The sequence below is a fragment of the Trichomycterus rosablanca genome, chromosome 10, assembly GCF_030014385.1.
Source record: "Trichomycterus rosablanca isolate fTriRos1 chromosome 10, fTriRos1.hap1, whole genome shotgun sequence".
Classification (NCBI taxonomy): domain Eukaryota; kingdom Metazoa; phylum Chordata; class Actinopteri; order Siluriformes; family Trichomycteridae; genus Trichomycterus; species Trichomycterus rosablanca.
In genome coordinates, this window is record NC_085997.1 from 17,176,901 (window position 1) to 17,191,019 (window position 14,119).

The 14,119-nt window shown below is 41.0% G+C and overlaps 1 protein-coding gene across 3 annotated transcripts; it reads left to right on the forward strand.

Moving 5' to 3' along the window:
* Positions 1-4,585: 4,585 nt before the first annotated feature.
* Positions 4,586-8,305, forward strand: si:ch211-221j21.3 (uncharacterized). 3 transcript variants are annotated; one of them, XM_063003654.1, is made up of 5 exons: positions 4,586-4,738; positions 4,860-4,974; positions 6,800-6,937; positions 7,982-8,044; positions 8,135-8,305. In XM_063003654.1, the coding sequence occupies exons 2-5, from the start codon at positions 4,894-4,896 to the stop codon at positions 8,183-8,185; spliced, it is 333 nt and encodes a 110-aa protein (XP_062859724.1). In that variant the 5' UTR covers positions 4,586-4,738; positions 4,860-4,893; the 3' UTR covers positions 8,186-8,305. The 3 variants fall into 3 exon arrangements, with proteins under 3 accessions (XP_062859724.1, XP_062859720.1, XP_062859723.1); XM_063003650.1 differs by having other exon boundaries at positions 4,870-4,974; XM_063003653.1 differs by lacking the exon at positions 4,586-4,738 and having other exon boundaries at positions 4,758-4,974.
* The last annotated feature ends 5,814 nt before the right edge of the window (positions 8,306-14,119 follow it).

The following is a 14,119-nucleotide window of genomic DNA, read 5'->3' on the forward strand; positions in this document are numbered from 1 at the left end:
ATGGCACCTCATGGCAAATAACTCTCTGAGGATGTGAGAAATAGAATTGTTGCTCTCCACAAAGATGGCCTGGGCTATAAGAAGATTGCCAACACCCTGAAACTGAGCTACAGCATGGTGGCCAAGGTCATACAGCGGTTTTCCAGGACAGGTTCCACTCGGAACAGGCTTCGCCAGGGTCGACCAAAGAAGTTGAGTCCACGTGTTCGGCGTCATATCCAGAGGTTGGCTTTAATAAATAGACACATGAGTGCTGCCAGCATTGCTGCAGAGGTTGAAGACGTGGGAGGTCAGCCTGTCAGTGCTCAGACCATACGCCGCACACTGCATCAACTCGGTCTGCATGGTCGTCATCCCAGAAGGAAGCTGACGCACAAGAAAGCCCGCAAACAGTTTGCTGAAGACAAGCAGTCCAAGAACATGGATTACTGGAATGCCCTGTGGTCTGACGAGACCAAGATAAACTTGTTTGGCTCAGATGGTGTCCAGCATGTGTGGCGGCGCCCTGGTGAGAAGTACCAAGACAACTGTATCTTGCCTACAGTCAAGCATGGTGGTGGTAGCATCATGGTCTTGGGCTGCATGAGTGTTGCTGGCACTGGGGAGCTGCAGTTCATTGAGGGAAACATGAATTCCAACATGTACTGTGACATTCTGAAACAGAGCATGATCCCCTCCCTTCGAAAACTGGGCATCATGGCAGTTTTCCAACAGGATAACGACCCCAAACACAAGCTCCAAGATGACAACTGCCTTGCTGAGGAAGCTGAAGGTAAAGGTGATGGACTAAACCCAATTGAGCACCTGTGGCGCATCCTCAAGTGGAAGGTGGAGGAGTTCAAGGTGTCTAACATCCACCAGCTCCGTGATGTCATCATGGAGGAGTGGAAGAGGATTCCAGTAGCAACCTGTGCAGCTCTGGTGAATTCCATGCCCAGGAGGGTTAAGGCAGTGCTGGATAATAATGGTGGTCACACAAAATATTGACACTTTGGGCACAATTTGGACATGTTCACTGTGGGGTGTACTCACTTATGTTGCCAGCCATTTAGACATTAATGGCTGTGTGTTGAGTTATTTTCAGAAGACAGTAAATCTACACTGCTATACAAGTTGTGCACTGACTACTCTAAGTTATATCCAAGTTTTATTTCTATAGTGTTGTCCCATGAAAAGATATAATAAAATATTTGCAGAAATGTGAGGGGTGTACTCACTTTTGTGATACACTGTATATTAGGGCTGTCAAACGATAAAATTTTTTAATCGCGATTAATCTCAGAATTTCATATAGTTAATCGCGATTAATCGCATTAAAAAAAATCTGTGTAAATGTTATAGAAAACAAGGATTTTTAAGTGAAATGTTACAATTAAAATGGTGAACACATTTTATGCTAAATGTACTTATGTTAAAAACTGCTGGGACAAGAGAAAACTGTAAGGGAGTTTTATTCACTCACATACTAGGCAGTAAATGTCAGATTGTAGGTTAGAATTTCTCCATCAGCAAACATTGTAGATCAGCGGTGCTTTAGGTGGGATAAGGCGTAGTTATTGTATCAGACTTGTCTGTGGTTGTATCGTGACGATGGTTTGATGGACGTTTCTACACGAAGTGAGTGTGTTTTGACCCTTTGGGGCTTCCATAGTTCATGAACTAACGTGCTCGACTCAGCTTTCCGGTATTCGGTACAGAAGAAGAAGTTAATTAAGTGTAATAAAGTGTTCTGCTCCCGACAACTTGTGAATATAGCGTGTATTTATTTCTTTATTATGCAAGTGCATCACTACCACGATCGGTTACATTATGTTAACAAACCGCAAATGAAAAACGGTGGCAAGTCCGACATTAAAACGTTTGTTCTACCAGTCAAGTGTCAACATGAACTAGAATTTGCGTTAATGGCACTAATTTTTTTAATCGCGTTAAATTGAGGTCGCGTTAATGCGTTATTATCGCGTTAACTTCGACAGCCCTAATATATATATATATATATATATATATATATATATATATACAGTATATATACTGTATATATATATATATATATATATACACAAGTTAGATAACACAAGTTAAAATAGATATTTAAACTTTTGTTTAAAGTTTTGTTTAGTGATATACAAGTTAAATTAAATACATATTGTGATTAAAGGTTGGTAGTTACACTACATATTATCTGTTACAATAACTTTATTGCATGTTTAGAAATAAAATGTACTTGTAGGCAAAGTTTTAGATTAAAAAGTTTCTTAAATTGACTGACAAATGGCAAAACATTGCAGGTCCTAAAATGAATATTGTTTTACAGTAATGCACTACAAAAGAAGAATACAGTAGTTGGTTGCAAAGTAGTTTTTGGATAGTTATTACACCGATCAGCCATAACATTAAAACCACCTCCTTGTTTCTACACTCACTGTCCATTTAATAGCTCCACCTACCATGAAGAAGCACTTTGAAGTTCTACAATTACTGACTGTAGTCCATCTGTTTCTCTACATACCTTTTTAGCCTGCTTTTACCCTGTTCTTCAATGGTCAGGACCCCCACAGGACCACCACAGAGCAGGTATTAATTAGGTGGTGGATCATTCTTAGCACTGCAGTGACACTGACATGGTGGTGGTGTGTTAGTGTGTGTTGTGCTGGTATGAGTGGATCAGACACAGCAGCGCTGCTGGAGTTTTTAAATACTGTGTCCACTCACTGTCCACTCTATTAGACACTCCTACCTAGTTGGTCCAGATGTAAAGTCAGAGATGATCGCTCATCTATTGCTTCTGTTTAAGTTGGTCATCTTCTAGACCTTCATCAGTAGACACAGGACGCTGCCCATGGGGCGCTGTTGGCTGGATATTTCTGGTTGGTGGACTATTCTCAGTCCAGCAGTGACAGTGAGGTGTTTAAAAACTCCATCAGCGCTGCTGTGTCTTATCCACACATACCAGCATAACACACACTAACACACCACCACCATGTCAGTGTCACTGCAGTGCTGAGAATGACCCACAATACCTACTCTGTGGTGGTCCTGGGAGAGTCCTGACCATTGAAGAACAGCATGAAAGGGGGCTAACAAAGTATGTAGAGAAACAGATGGACTACAGTCAGTAATTGTAGAACTACGAAGTGCTTTTATATGGTAAGTGGAGCCGATAAAATGGACAGTGAGTGTAGAAACAAGGAGGTGGTTGTAATGTTATGGCTGATCGGTGTATATATTGTTGCATACAACCCCAAGTTTTTTTTTCTATTTGAACCCACATTTCCTACAACAGCAAAGTTAGTTTTCTTGAATTAAATGTTTCTAAGCTAAAATCTGTTTCTGATACATCTATACCTGCATGACCAATGTAATATTAGTGTTGATATCAATACAAGAATTGTGCACCACTAATATATTATCTGTTCAGCTAGTTCTGAGTGGTCAGTGCCATTGGTGGTCAGCACAGTGTATAGTACATTGCAACTCAATGTAAGTAAGTACATTGATGAATGAATGAATGAATGAAAGGAACTACCTAATGAACATAAAACTTCATAAACCATAAAACTCAACGGCTAAAATATAATCCTACTTCAATTATACAACAGTTAGTTCCGACCTTACAATCTGATTGGTTGAGAAGTGTTCTAACCATGCTGTTATCACGAATATGAGCACGGTTAGAACTCTTCTCAACCAATCAGATTGTAAGGTCGGAATTAACTGTTGTATAATTGAAGTAGGATTATATTTTAGCCGTTGAGTTTTATGTTTTGTTTTATGTGGTGTTGCCTTTTCACACCACAACTGTATTACTCTGCTGACGCGTTGCCAGTAACGACAAGCTTCATGCACACAAACGTGCACGCAGGCGACACAGACCTTTTTCCCGATCGCGTTTTAAATCCGTTATCTGATATACAATCTAGCGCACTGTGTTGGGAACATAAATCAATTGTCTAATTCACTATCTAGTGCACTATGTAGTGAACATGAATGTGTTATCTGATATACAATCTAGCGCACTGTGTAGGGAACATAAATCAATTGTCTAATATATTGTCTAGTGCACTATGTAGGGAACATAAATGTGTTTGTAACGCGAACAGTTAGCTTAATAGCCCAGTTAACAGCTCCTAAAAGTTCTGTTATCACCCATATCCTTTGGTGTGTGCAAGAGGTTTATTTCTTTTTTCCCTTCGGAGGTTCTTGCCTTTTTCTTCTTGTTCTTCTTACCTCCCTCAAATGAGTTTTTGCAACTTGGGATGTCTGCTTTGTAGTGTTAAACTTTATATTCGTTGTGGAAATACTTTTTTGCGGAAGGTATTGTCAATATTAAAGCATATTTATTATGGAATCCATGGCTTCTTTGATTTATTTTCTTTCCTTATTTTGTAAAAACTGTTGTATAAAAGCAATAGAACACATTCACGTTATACGAGTTGTTATAAAATAACTCTTTTACACTTTAAAATTCGTACTCGAGGCGCCAACCAATAGAATCATTACGTTCGTTCTGGTCCCGCCTTTTATTTCGTTATCCCTAACCTGATTGGCGACATGTGGCTGTCTATCAGTAAACGTTAGCGCTAACAGAAAATTGAACACAAGGAAGAAGTTGAGGATCGCGGGTGTCGTGTCTTTAGGGCAGCAACTGTTTTGTGTATGATCTAAGTGCTTTTAGAATAAACCAAAGTGACAGAAGAAAAGAAAACGTAATCTATACTCAATCTAAACGTGGTAAATGGTGAGCATTTTAAATAGCTTGATTGCTCTAGTGCACAGACAGTGCTTGTCGATGTGTTATATATGGAGTGTACATTACAGTAGAGTAAACACATTATAATGGTTATAGTAACGGATTCTAGATGTATGTAGGACTGCTGGAGAAATCAAATCGTCATGTCTATGGACTGTGTAAATCAGCTACTGCATAATAAGAGACGACTGGAGGGAGAACACGAACAGTGGCACTGTCAGCCGGTAAATATATTAACTTAGTTTATATTTTAAATTCACAGTTTTTGCAAGAGTCACAAAACAACACGATAACACTGGTTTGTTGGGTCATTATTCAATGAATCATTCAATGAATCATTTAATGAATCATTCAGAATGTCTGTATGGTATTTAAGTGATACCATGTTATTTTAATGTAAGCAAATATTTGGAATACATATTGTGGCGCCGGCGAGCAGGAAGGATAGCGTCGGGGCCGCGAGTGAGCTGCCTTTGGCAGTTCATTCAGTGGTTTAGGGACAGACACCCATTCATACACACATACATTCATACAACAGACAAACATATAGGCTACCTACCCAACCCTCACCGCAGCCACCCCACTCCCAACAACGGGATACACGGCTACAGTGAGCTTAGACACCACTGCCGCAAAGGCTTCTGGGAAAAGCCCGTGGCGGCCCCCTCCCTAATGGTCAACCGACCCGGTGACCAACTCACCAGCGTCCACTGGGTGGCTCTTCGGCCAGACCGCACCCCATTACACTGCCGAGCCGCTCTTCCACCCACTGCTGGACCGGGCACCCTGCCCCTACAGCCACCTGGGCTAGCGCACTCAGACAGACCAGACATACAGGCCCACTGTACCACCAGAGCCACCCAAATGCCACAATCCCACTTCTGACACCAATGTGGCGCCGGCGAGCAGGAAGGATAGCGTCGGGGCCGCGAGTGAGCTGCCTTTGGCAGTTCATTCAGTGGTTTAGGGACAGACACCCATTCATACACACATACATTCATACAACAGACAAACATATTGGCTACCTACCCAACCCTCACCGCAGCCACCGCACTCCCAACAACGGGATACACGGCTACGGTGAGCTTAGACACCACTGCCGCAAAGGCTTCTGGGAAAAGCCCGTGGCGGCCCCCTAGCGGTGACGCTACAATATTTTGTCAAAAAATATCTGAGTTCGAGTTATGAGATCGCAGATTTACACACGGCAACTACATGGCTCATAATAATGCACAAAGTTCTATACTGTCATTTAACATTTGACTCATCCTCATAATTCACCTATGTGCCCATATAAATAGGGCTAGTTTGACCTTACCTATTGAAAGGAGCACAAAAGTCTTACTGGTATTAAGTCCTAAGGCAGTGTAAAGGTTTGTGAAAGGGCTACTGTCTTTTTATGAAACAATTACCTGCTGGTTTTCTGTAAAAAATATAATAATATGTCAGCTGCACTAGATTACACTAGAATGAATGGATTTCTGTTGTATATTACTATTTTATATAACCTTATATAACATTTTGATTTACCTCTTTTTTTATTGTTTTCAAGTTGTCCACCCTTTCATTTACATTTTCCAATGACAATAAATAACAAACCGAGATACAAATATACTTAAAGGTCTACTCAGTTTGCTACATTTAATAATATAAATAATAATGCCTGATATTACCAATGACTTTAAAATGTGTGTCATGAAGGTAATATCACAATATCTATATCCTATTATTATAACACCCAGTCCTAGTACAAGCTATGCTATTATTGTTTCTGTATCCTTTATGGTACACTATTTGTCCTTATGATCTTAGTAGTTCCCCAGACACTTATTTTGGACTGTACTGTCATGCCCTTAACGGAATGTTCCTGACCGAGCTACTATTATTAGAAGAAATAAATTATAACACAGAGAGAGTTCAGTGACTGCACTGAATGACTTTTGCTTGTTGCAGCTGATATGTTGTTTTTTATTTATATATATTTGAATATATATTAAAATAGCATGTACATTGTCACTGTGCTTTGTTTTTTTTCTTTAAACTTTGAAGAAAAGAGTATGCCCTGGTTTTGCAAGTTGCATCCAAGCTGGATGTGAGTCCATGATGGAAAGTCCAGTGAATGTATGGAAACCTCCAGAAAATGACCATCAAAACATCACCAATTCAAATCAACATGTCAACCGTATGGTATGATTTTTAACACGTCTTTTAACTTGCACTTTTCACTGGTCAGAGTGCAACAGAGGAACTCTTTGTCACTGGCACAAAGGTCAATTAGAGTAATAAAAGATGGAGAAAAAGATGTTTTGCAACATATCTTTAGCACCATGTGTGCAAGTTGGTAAATTCACCCACCTGGGACATATATTAATATTAGACCCTTCCCAGTTGCTTTATACAGTAAAGATTTACTGTAAAACAGTCTAGAGTCAAAATTGGATGTAGATATGAGGGTATTGGTATGATAACCAGTAAGTTGAAGAGTATAGCGGAATTAAACGTGAAAATAGATTGTAGATACAAACACAGTGCTTCCATGTCTCTTCACATATGTGATCTGCAACAGGTCTAGTCAAGCTTTAAGGTGCTGATTTTGGAGCAGGGGCATTTCATTAAGGGCAGACCTATTTTAGGGAAGTCTTTGGATTACAGCTGACCATCCAGATAAATTTCCTATTTACCTTTTTGGGTGGGAAAACACTACTGTTCCATGTACTGTGTCACAGATGCAGTCAAACTTACTCTATTCATGGACAAATAGGTCTCCAGCTGAGTAATCTGGAGAGGGGATTTAGGAAGTGTGTTCTAATTTATTTACAGAATTGTTAACATGTATATTTAAAACAGCAATCTGTAAGTGGATAGCACTGTCGCCTCACAGCAAGAAGGTTCTGGGTTCGATCCCCAGGTGGGGCGGTCCGGGTCCTTTCTGTGTGGAGTTTGCATGTTCTCCCCGTGTCCGAGTGGGTTTCCTCCGCGTGCTCCGGTTTCCTCCCTCAGTCCAAAGACATGCACGTGAGGTGAATTGGAGATACTAAATTGTCCAGGACTGTGTTTAGTATAACCTTGTGAACTGATGAAGCTTGTATAATGAGTAACTACCGTTCCTGTCATGAATGTAACCAAAGTGTAAAACATGACGTTAAAATCCTAATAAACAAACAAACAACAGCAATCTCATATTTTGACTTTAAAAAATGTATTTATTTACAATTCTGGAAATTTCTACAGGTGCTGACAGCTCAGAGTGGCTCTGCTCAACAGTGTTGTCCCAGATGCATGGCAGGAGAGCCGGTGAGATCTTGTTCTTGTTTGCTTATCATTTAGGGTGGCACGGTGGCTCAGTGGGTAGAACAGCAATAATGTCCTGGGTTTGATCCCCAGGTGGGGCGATCCGGTTCCTTTCTGTGTGGAGTTTGCATGTTCTTTCTGTGACTGCGTGGGTTCCTCTGGGAGCTCCGGTTTTCTCCTACAATCCAAAGACATGCAATCAGGTTCTTTGGAGATACAAATTGTCCATGACTGTGTTTGACAATAAACTTGTGAACTGATGAATCGTGTGTAACGAGTAACTACTGCTTCTGTCATGAATGTAATCAAGTGTGTAAAACATGGCGTTAAAATCCTAATAAATAAATAATAAATAACTTCATTTATCATTCTCTTTTAAAATAGACAGTCTGCAAGCTGGCACAACATTACTTTTGTTAATGGAGACTGCAGATGACTAGCAACAGTATTTCTTATTATATACAAACATACGCATTGCAGACTTTATAGTAGAAGGCTGGCTGATAAGACTATATGATAATGTGATTCACAGTATAACAGTCTGACACCGTACAATACACAGGAAGGTTTATTTCAAAAAATTCGGGCGGCACGGTGGCTAAGTGGGTAGCACTGAAGGTCCTGGGTTCAATCCCCAGGTGGGGCGGTCCGGGTCCTTTCTATGTGGAGTTTGCATGTTCTCCCCGTGTCCGTGTGGGTTTCCTCCGGGAGCGCCGGTTTCCTCCCACAGTCCAAAGACATACAAGTGAGGTGAATTGGAGACACTAAATTGTCCATGACTGTGTTTGATATAACCTTGTGAACTGATGAACCTTGTGTAATGAGTGACTACCGTTCCTGTCATGAAGCAAAGTGTAAAACATGATGCTAAAATCCTAATAAACAAACAAACAAAACAAAAAATTCAAATGTATTTTTCACCAGCTAACTACTCTAAAGCTAAAGACTCAAACTTACAGTCTTCCAAAGATAACGTATTTTTCTGTTATTTGTTTACACACAAACATTTTTGTAATATTGTGTGATTAGGGCTGGGCGCTAAGACGGTACATTCGGTATACCATATTTGATTCCTCATACAATATGGATTTTTCATATACCACCATACCATAACATAGTCAATTTTAACATCTGTAGGCTTTAAAAGGGAGCAGATCAAGGAGCGCTGTGCAGATTAAGTAGCTGCCAGTTAGCGTTAGCATGACAGTGTCAACAGATGATAGAGGATTCCTCAATATGGTTAAAAAAAATTAACAAAAACAGATGGAGGATGAAGAGAGGAAGACCAAATATGCACCGGAAGAACCTGCCAAAGAAATGAGCCATGTCAGCAGTTTAGAACAGACTAAAACACTACATACTGTACCGTTTGTCGAGCCACGGCTGTTGCAAACAACAACATTACGAATGCAGCAACAATCCACGTATGCAGGGACACGATTCCTCTATAGACAGTTGAGAAAGAAGCTTTCAGAGCAACAATAAAAACACTGGATTCCATTTATGTCTTACAGGGTGAAAATACTTCATATTAGTCGCTATTTCAATGTTATAAGCAAACTGGAATTTGAGATATATGAAGCTGTCCACTTTTCAAACGTTGTTTTATTCGTTAAATACATATGAAACGAATATTGTGCCATTATATACATGGTGAAATTAAAACTTTTTATATTCTATGTACTTATGACAGTACGTAGAATAAGCCACAGACATACAGTGTATCACAAAAGTCAGTACACCCCTCACATTTCTGCAAATATTTCATTCTATCTTTTCATGGGACAACACTATAGACATGAAACTTGGATATAACTTAGAGTAGTCAGTGTGCAGCTTGTATAGCAGTGTAGATTTACTGTCTTCTGAAAATAACTCAACACACAGCCACTAATGTCTAAATAGCTGGCAACATAAGTGAGTACACCCCACAGTGAACATGTCCAAATTGTGCCCAAATGTGTCGTTGTCCCTCCCTGGTGTCATGTGTCAAGGTCCCAGGTGTAAATGGGGAGCAGGGCTTTTAAATTTGGTGTTTTGGGTACAATTGTCTCATACTGGCCACTGGATATTTAACATGGCACCTCATGGCAAAGAACTCTCTGAGGATGTGAGAAATAGAACTGTTGCTCTCCACAAAGATGGCCTGGGCTATAAGAAGATTGCTAACACCCTGAAACTGAGCTACAGCATGGTGGCCAAGGTCATACAGCGGTTTTCCAGGACAGGTTCCACTCGGAACAGGCTTCGCCAGGGTCGACCAAAGAAGTTGAGTCCACGTGTTCGGCGTCATATCCAGAGGTTGGCTTTAAAAAATAGACACATGAGTGCTGCCAGCATTGCTGCAGAGGTTGAAGACGTGGGAGGTCAGCCTGTCAGTGCTCAGACCATACACCGCACACTACATCAACTCGGTCTGCATGGTCGTCATCCCAGAAGGAAGCTGACGCACAAGAAAGCCAGCAAACAGTTTGCTGAAAACAAGCAGTCCAAGAACATGGATTACTGGAATGCCCTGTGGTCTGACGAGACCAAGATAAACTTGTTTGGCTTAGATGGTGTGGCGGCGCCCTGGTGAGAAGTACCAAGACAACTGTATCTTGCCTACAGTCAAGCATGGTGGTGGTAGCATCATGGTCTTGGGCTGCATGAGTGTTGCTGGCACTGGGGAGCTGCAGTTCATTGAGGGAAACATGAATTCCAACATGTACTGTGACACTCTGAAACAGAGCATGATCCCCTCCCTTCGAAATTTGGGCCTCATGGCAGTTTTCCAACAGAATAACGACCCCAAACACAACCTCCAAGATGACAACTGCCTTGCTGAGGAAGCTGAAGGTAAAGGTGATGGACTAAACCTAATTGAGCACCTGTGGCGCATCCTCAAGTGGAAGGTGGAGGAGTTCAAGGTGTCTAACATTCACCAGCTCCGTGATGTCATCATGGAGGAGTGGAAGAGGATTCCAGTAGCAACCTGTGCAGCTCTGGTGAATTCCATGCCCAGGAGGGTTAAGGCAGTGCTGGATAATAATGGTGGTCACACAAAATATTGACACTTTGGGCACAATTTGGACATGTTCACTGTGGGGTGTACTCACTTATGTTGCCAGCCATTTAGACATTAATGGCTGTGTGTTGAGTTATTTTCAGAAGACAGTAAATCTACACTGCTATACAAGTTGTACACTGACTACTCTAAGTTATATCCAAGTTTCATGTCTATAGTGTTGTCCCATGAAAAGATATAATAAAATATTTGCAGAAATGTGAGGGGTGTACTCACTTTTGTGATACACTGTATAAAAAGTCCCAGTCATAAAATATACAGTATATATACAGTATATACTTATATGTTATAAGCCATAACATTAAAACCATCTCCTTGTTTCTACACTCACTGTTCATTTTATCAGCTCCACTTACCATATAGAAGCACTTTGTAGTTCTACAATTACTGACTGTAGTCCACCTGTTTCTCTGCATGCTTTTTAGCCTGCTTTCACCCTGTTCTTTAAATGGTCAGGAGGTATAAAGAGTAGGTATTATTTGGGTGGTGGATCGTTCTCAGCACTGCAGTGACACTGACATGGTGGTGGTGTGTTAGTGTGTGTTGTGCTGGTATGAGTGGATAAAACACAGCAGCGCTGCTGTAGTTTTTAATTTAAACACCTCACTGTCACTGCTGGATTGAGAATAGTCCACCAACCAAAAACATCTAGCCAACAGCGCCCCATGGGCAGCGTCCTGTGACCACTGATGAAGGTCTTGAAGTCGACCAACTCAAACAGCAGCAATAGATGAGCGATCGTCTCTGACTTTACATCTACAAGATGGACCAACTAGGTAGGAGTCTAGTAGAGTGGACAGTGAGTGGACACGGTATGTAAAAACTCCAGCAGCACTGCTGTGTCTGATCCACTCATACCCAGCACAACACACACTAACACACCACCACCATGTCATTGTCACTGCAGTGCTGAGAATGATCCACCACCTAAATAATACCTGCTCTGTGGGGGTCCTGACCATTGAAGAACAGGGTGAAAGCAGGCTTAAAGGTATGTAGAGAAACAGATGAATGATGAGTGCTTCTATATGGTAGGTGGAGCTGATAAAATAGACAGTGAGTGTAAAAAACAAGGAGGTGGTTTTAATGTTATGGCTGATCAGTGTATATAAACAGTGAAACCATCAGATTCTTAAAAAATACCGTGATAATTGTGATATAATACTTTTTGCCTCATTGCCTACCCCCTCTTATGGATTTTTGGAATGTTTTGTCGGCCTTTAGAGCAGAAACAGTTTCCTTTGAACATGTCTCACTTTTGTCAAATCAATGCAAGTTCATGATGATAAACAGATGCACATTTAAAACGGTTTACCTGCAGGCCGCGGCACTTAACGTCTGATCTCAGCCGGGCTCGTTTGATCCTGCGTAGTTGAAATCAGCATATATGAATTTCAGTCGCAAAAGGTTAATGAACGTAACATGAAAAGTTGGCCTGTGTGACATCAGTGTTTGCTCTGTGTACTTCTCGCAGGGCCATATAAATCATATCATGCAGAGGTATTGATCCCGGGGTCAGAAAGGTCTTGCAGAGGATGAATAAGGAAGCGGACTGTGAGCAGCGCTGGGAGAGCAGGAGCAACCTGATCTTTGGCCAGTGCATCACAGCATGATCTGTGTTTTATTTATCACCGCAAGTACTGTGTTGTTTAGTGCTAATGTAGCCTGGTTCATATACTGATACTTGACCAACTGCTGGTTTATGAAAGGGCTGATGATTACAGGGAATTTCTACTAATTCTATGTTCTCACATTCAATGAGAAAGTTTATTTAGATACTACAGTGTAGTTTGGAAGAGATGCAGCCACAATGTTTTTGCTTTTAGTGTAGAGTACATTTCTTTTACATGTTTACTGTAGTTATTTTCCAAAAGCTTAACAAAACAAATATTTTATATTACATGCTAATAGCAGGGCTACACAGTGTGATATGGTTACATAATCCTAACACTGGTTTTGAAACAGATTGCTTACACTTGCGTTAAAGAATAGTGTCCACCTATTTTTTCTTTCAGTTTTAGCTCATCACTATAGTCTAATTAAATGTTTTCTTATCTTTTTATATTAAGAAATTACAGCCGCTCAGGTGGCGCAGTGGTAAAATAAGCTAGCACACCAGAGCTCAGTTTTCAAATACATCATATCGTGCCAGTGATAGCTCAGTGGTTAAGTGACTGGACTAGTAAACAGAAGGTTGCCGGTTCAAGCCCCGCCACCACCAAGTTGCCGCTGTTGGGTCCCTGAGCAAGGCCCTTCACCCTCAATTGCTCATCGTGTAAGTCGCTTTGGATAAAAGCGTCTGCTAAATGCTGAAAATGTAAATACAAAAGTATTTACATTTGTTGTAAATACATGTATTTACAAGATGTAAATACATCCGTCTGGGCTGGGCGGCTAAATGATTAACGTTTGGCTGTTGTTCATCCAGGGAGGGAGCTGGACAGGGACCTCATAACTGATGCAGTTACGACCTCTGCTGGCTGATTGATGGCGTCTGCACAGAGTCGAGGAATAATGCTGATCAGGGTGTGGCTCTCCGTGCACAAGGCTGATTCGCATATGAACTCGCCGCCACTTTCATGCAGGTGAAAAGATGCATTCGGCTACTGTACACGTGTCGGAGGGGACGTATGTCAGTTCGCGCCCCTCAATCAGGGGCGGGGGTCAGCACCAGTAGAGAGGAAGCATAACGCAATTGGGTAAAAATTGCATGCACTAAAAATCGGGAGAAAAAGGGAGAAAATACATTCAAAAAGACAAATTGTACCACATATGATGCTTCGTTTAGTAAACTTTTTATCAGAAGTGACTGACCACTAAGTTGAAACTGCAGTTAATGAACAAACAGTGTTAAAATGGCCCAATCCAAATCTCTGCTCTTGCCAGTCTCCAGTCTCACTGATATTGGATTTGCATTCTGTGATAATTATTGAAGTGAACATATTAAACTCCTTACCTGCAGTGGCCAGATATGACGATGCATCCCAGGTCCTCAGGACTCTGGTGTTCCC

What these genes read in the sequence shown, in the direction of transcription:
- si:ch211-221j21.3 (XM_063003650.1), top strand. An exon ending in AACAGTGGCACTGTCAGCCG is followed by an intron (nt 4,975 to 6,799) that starts GTAAATATATTA and finishes TAAACTTTGAAG; the next exon opens with AAAAGAGTATGCCCTGGTTT. An exon ending in ATCAACATGTCAACCGTATG is followed by an intron (nt 6,938 to 7,981) that starts GTATGATTTTTA and finishes AAATTTCTACAG; the next exon opens with GTGCTGACAGCTCAGAGTGG.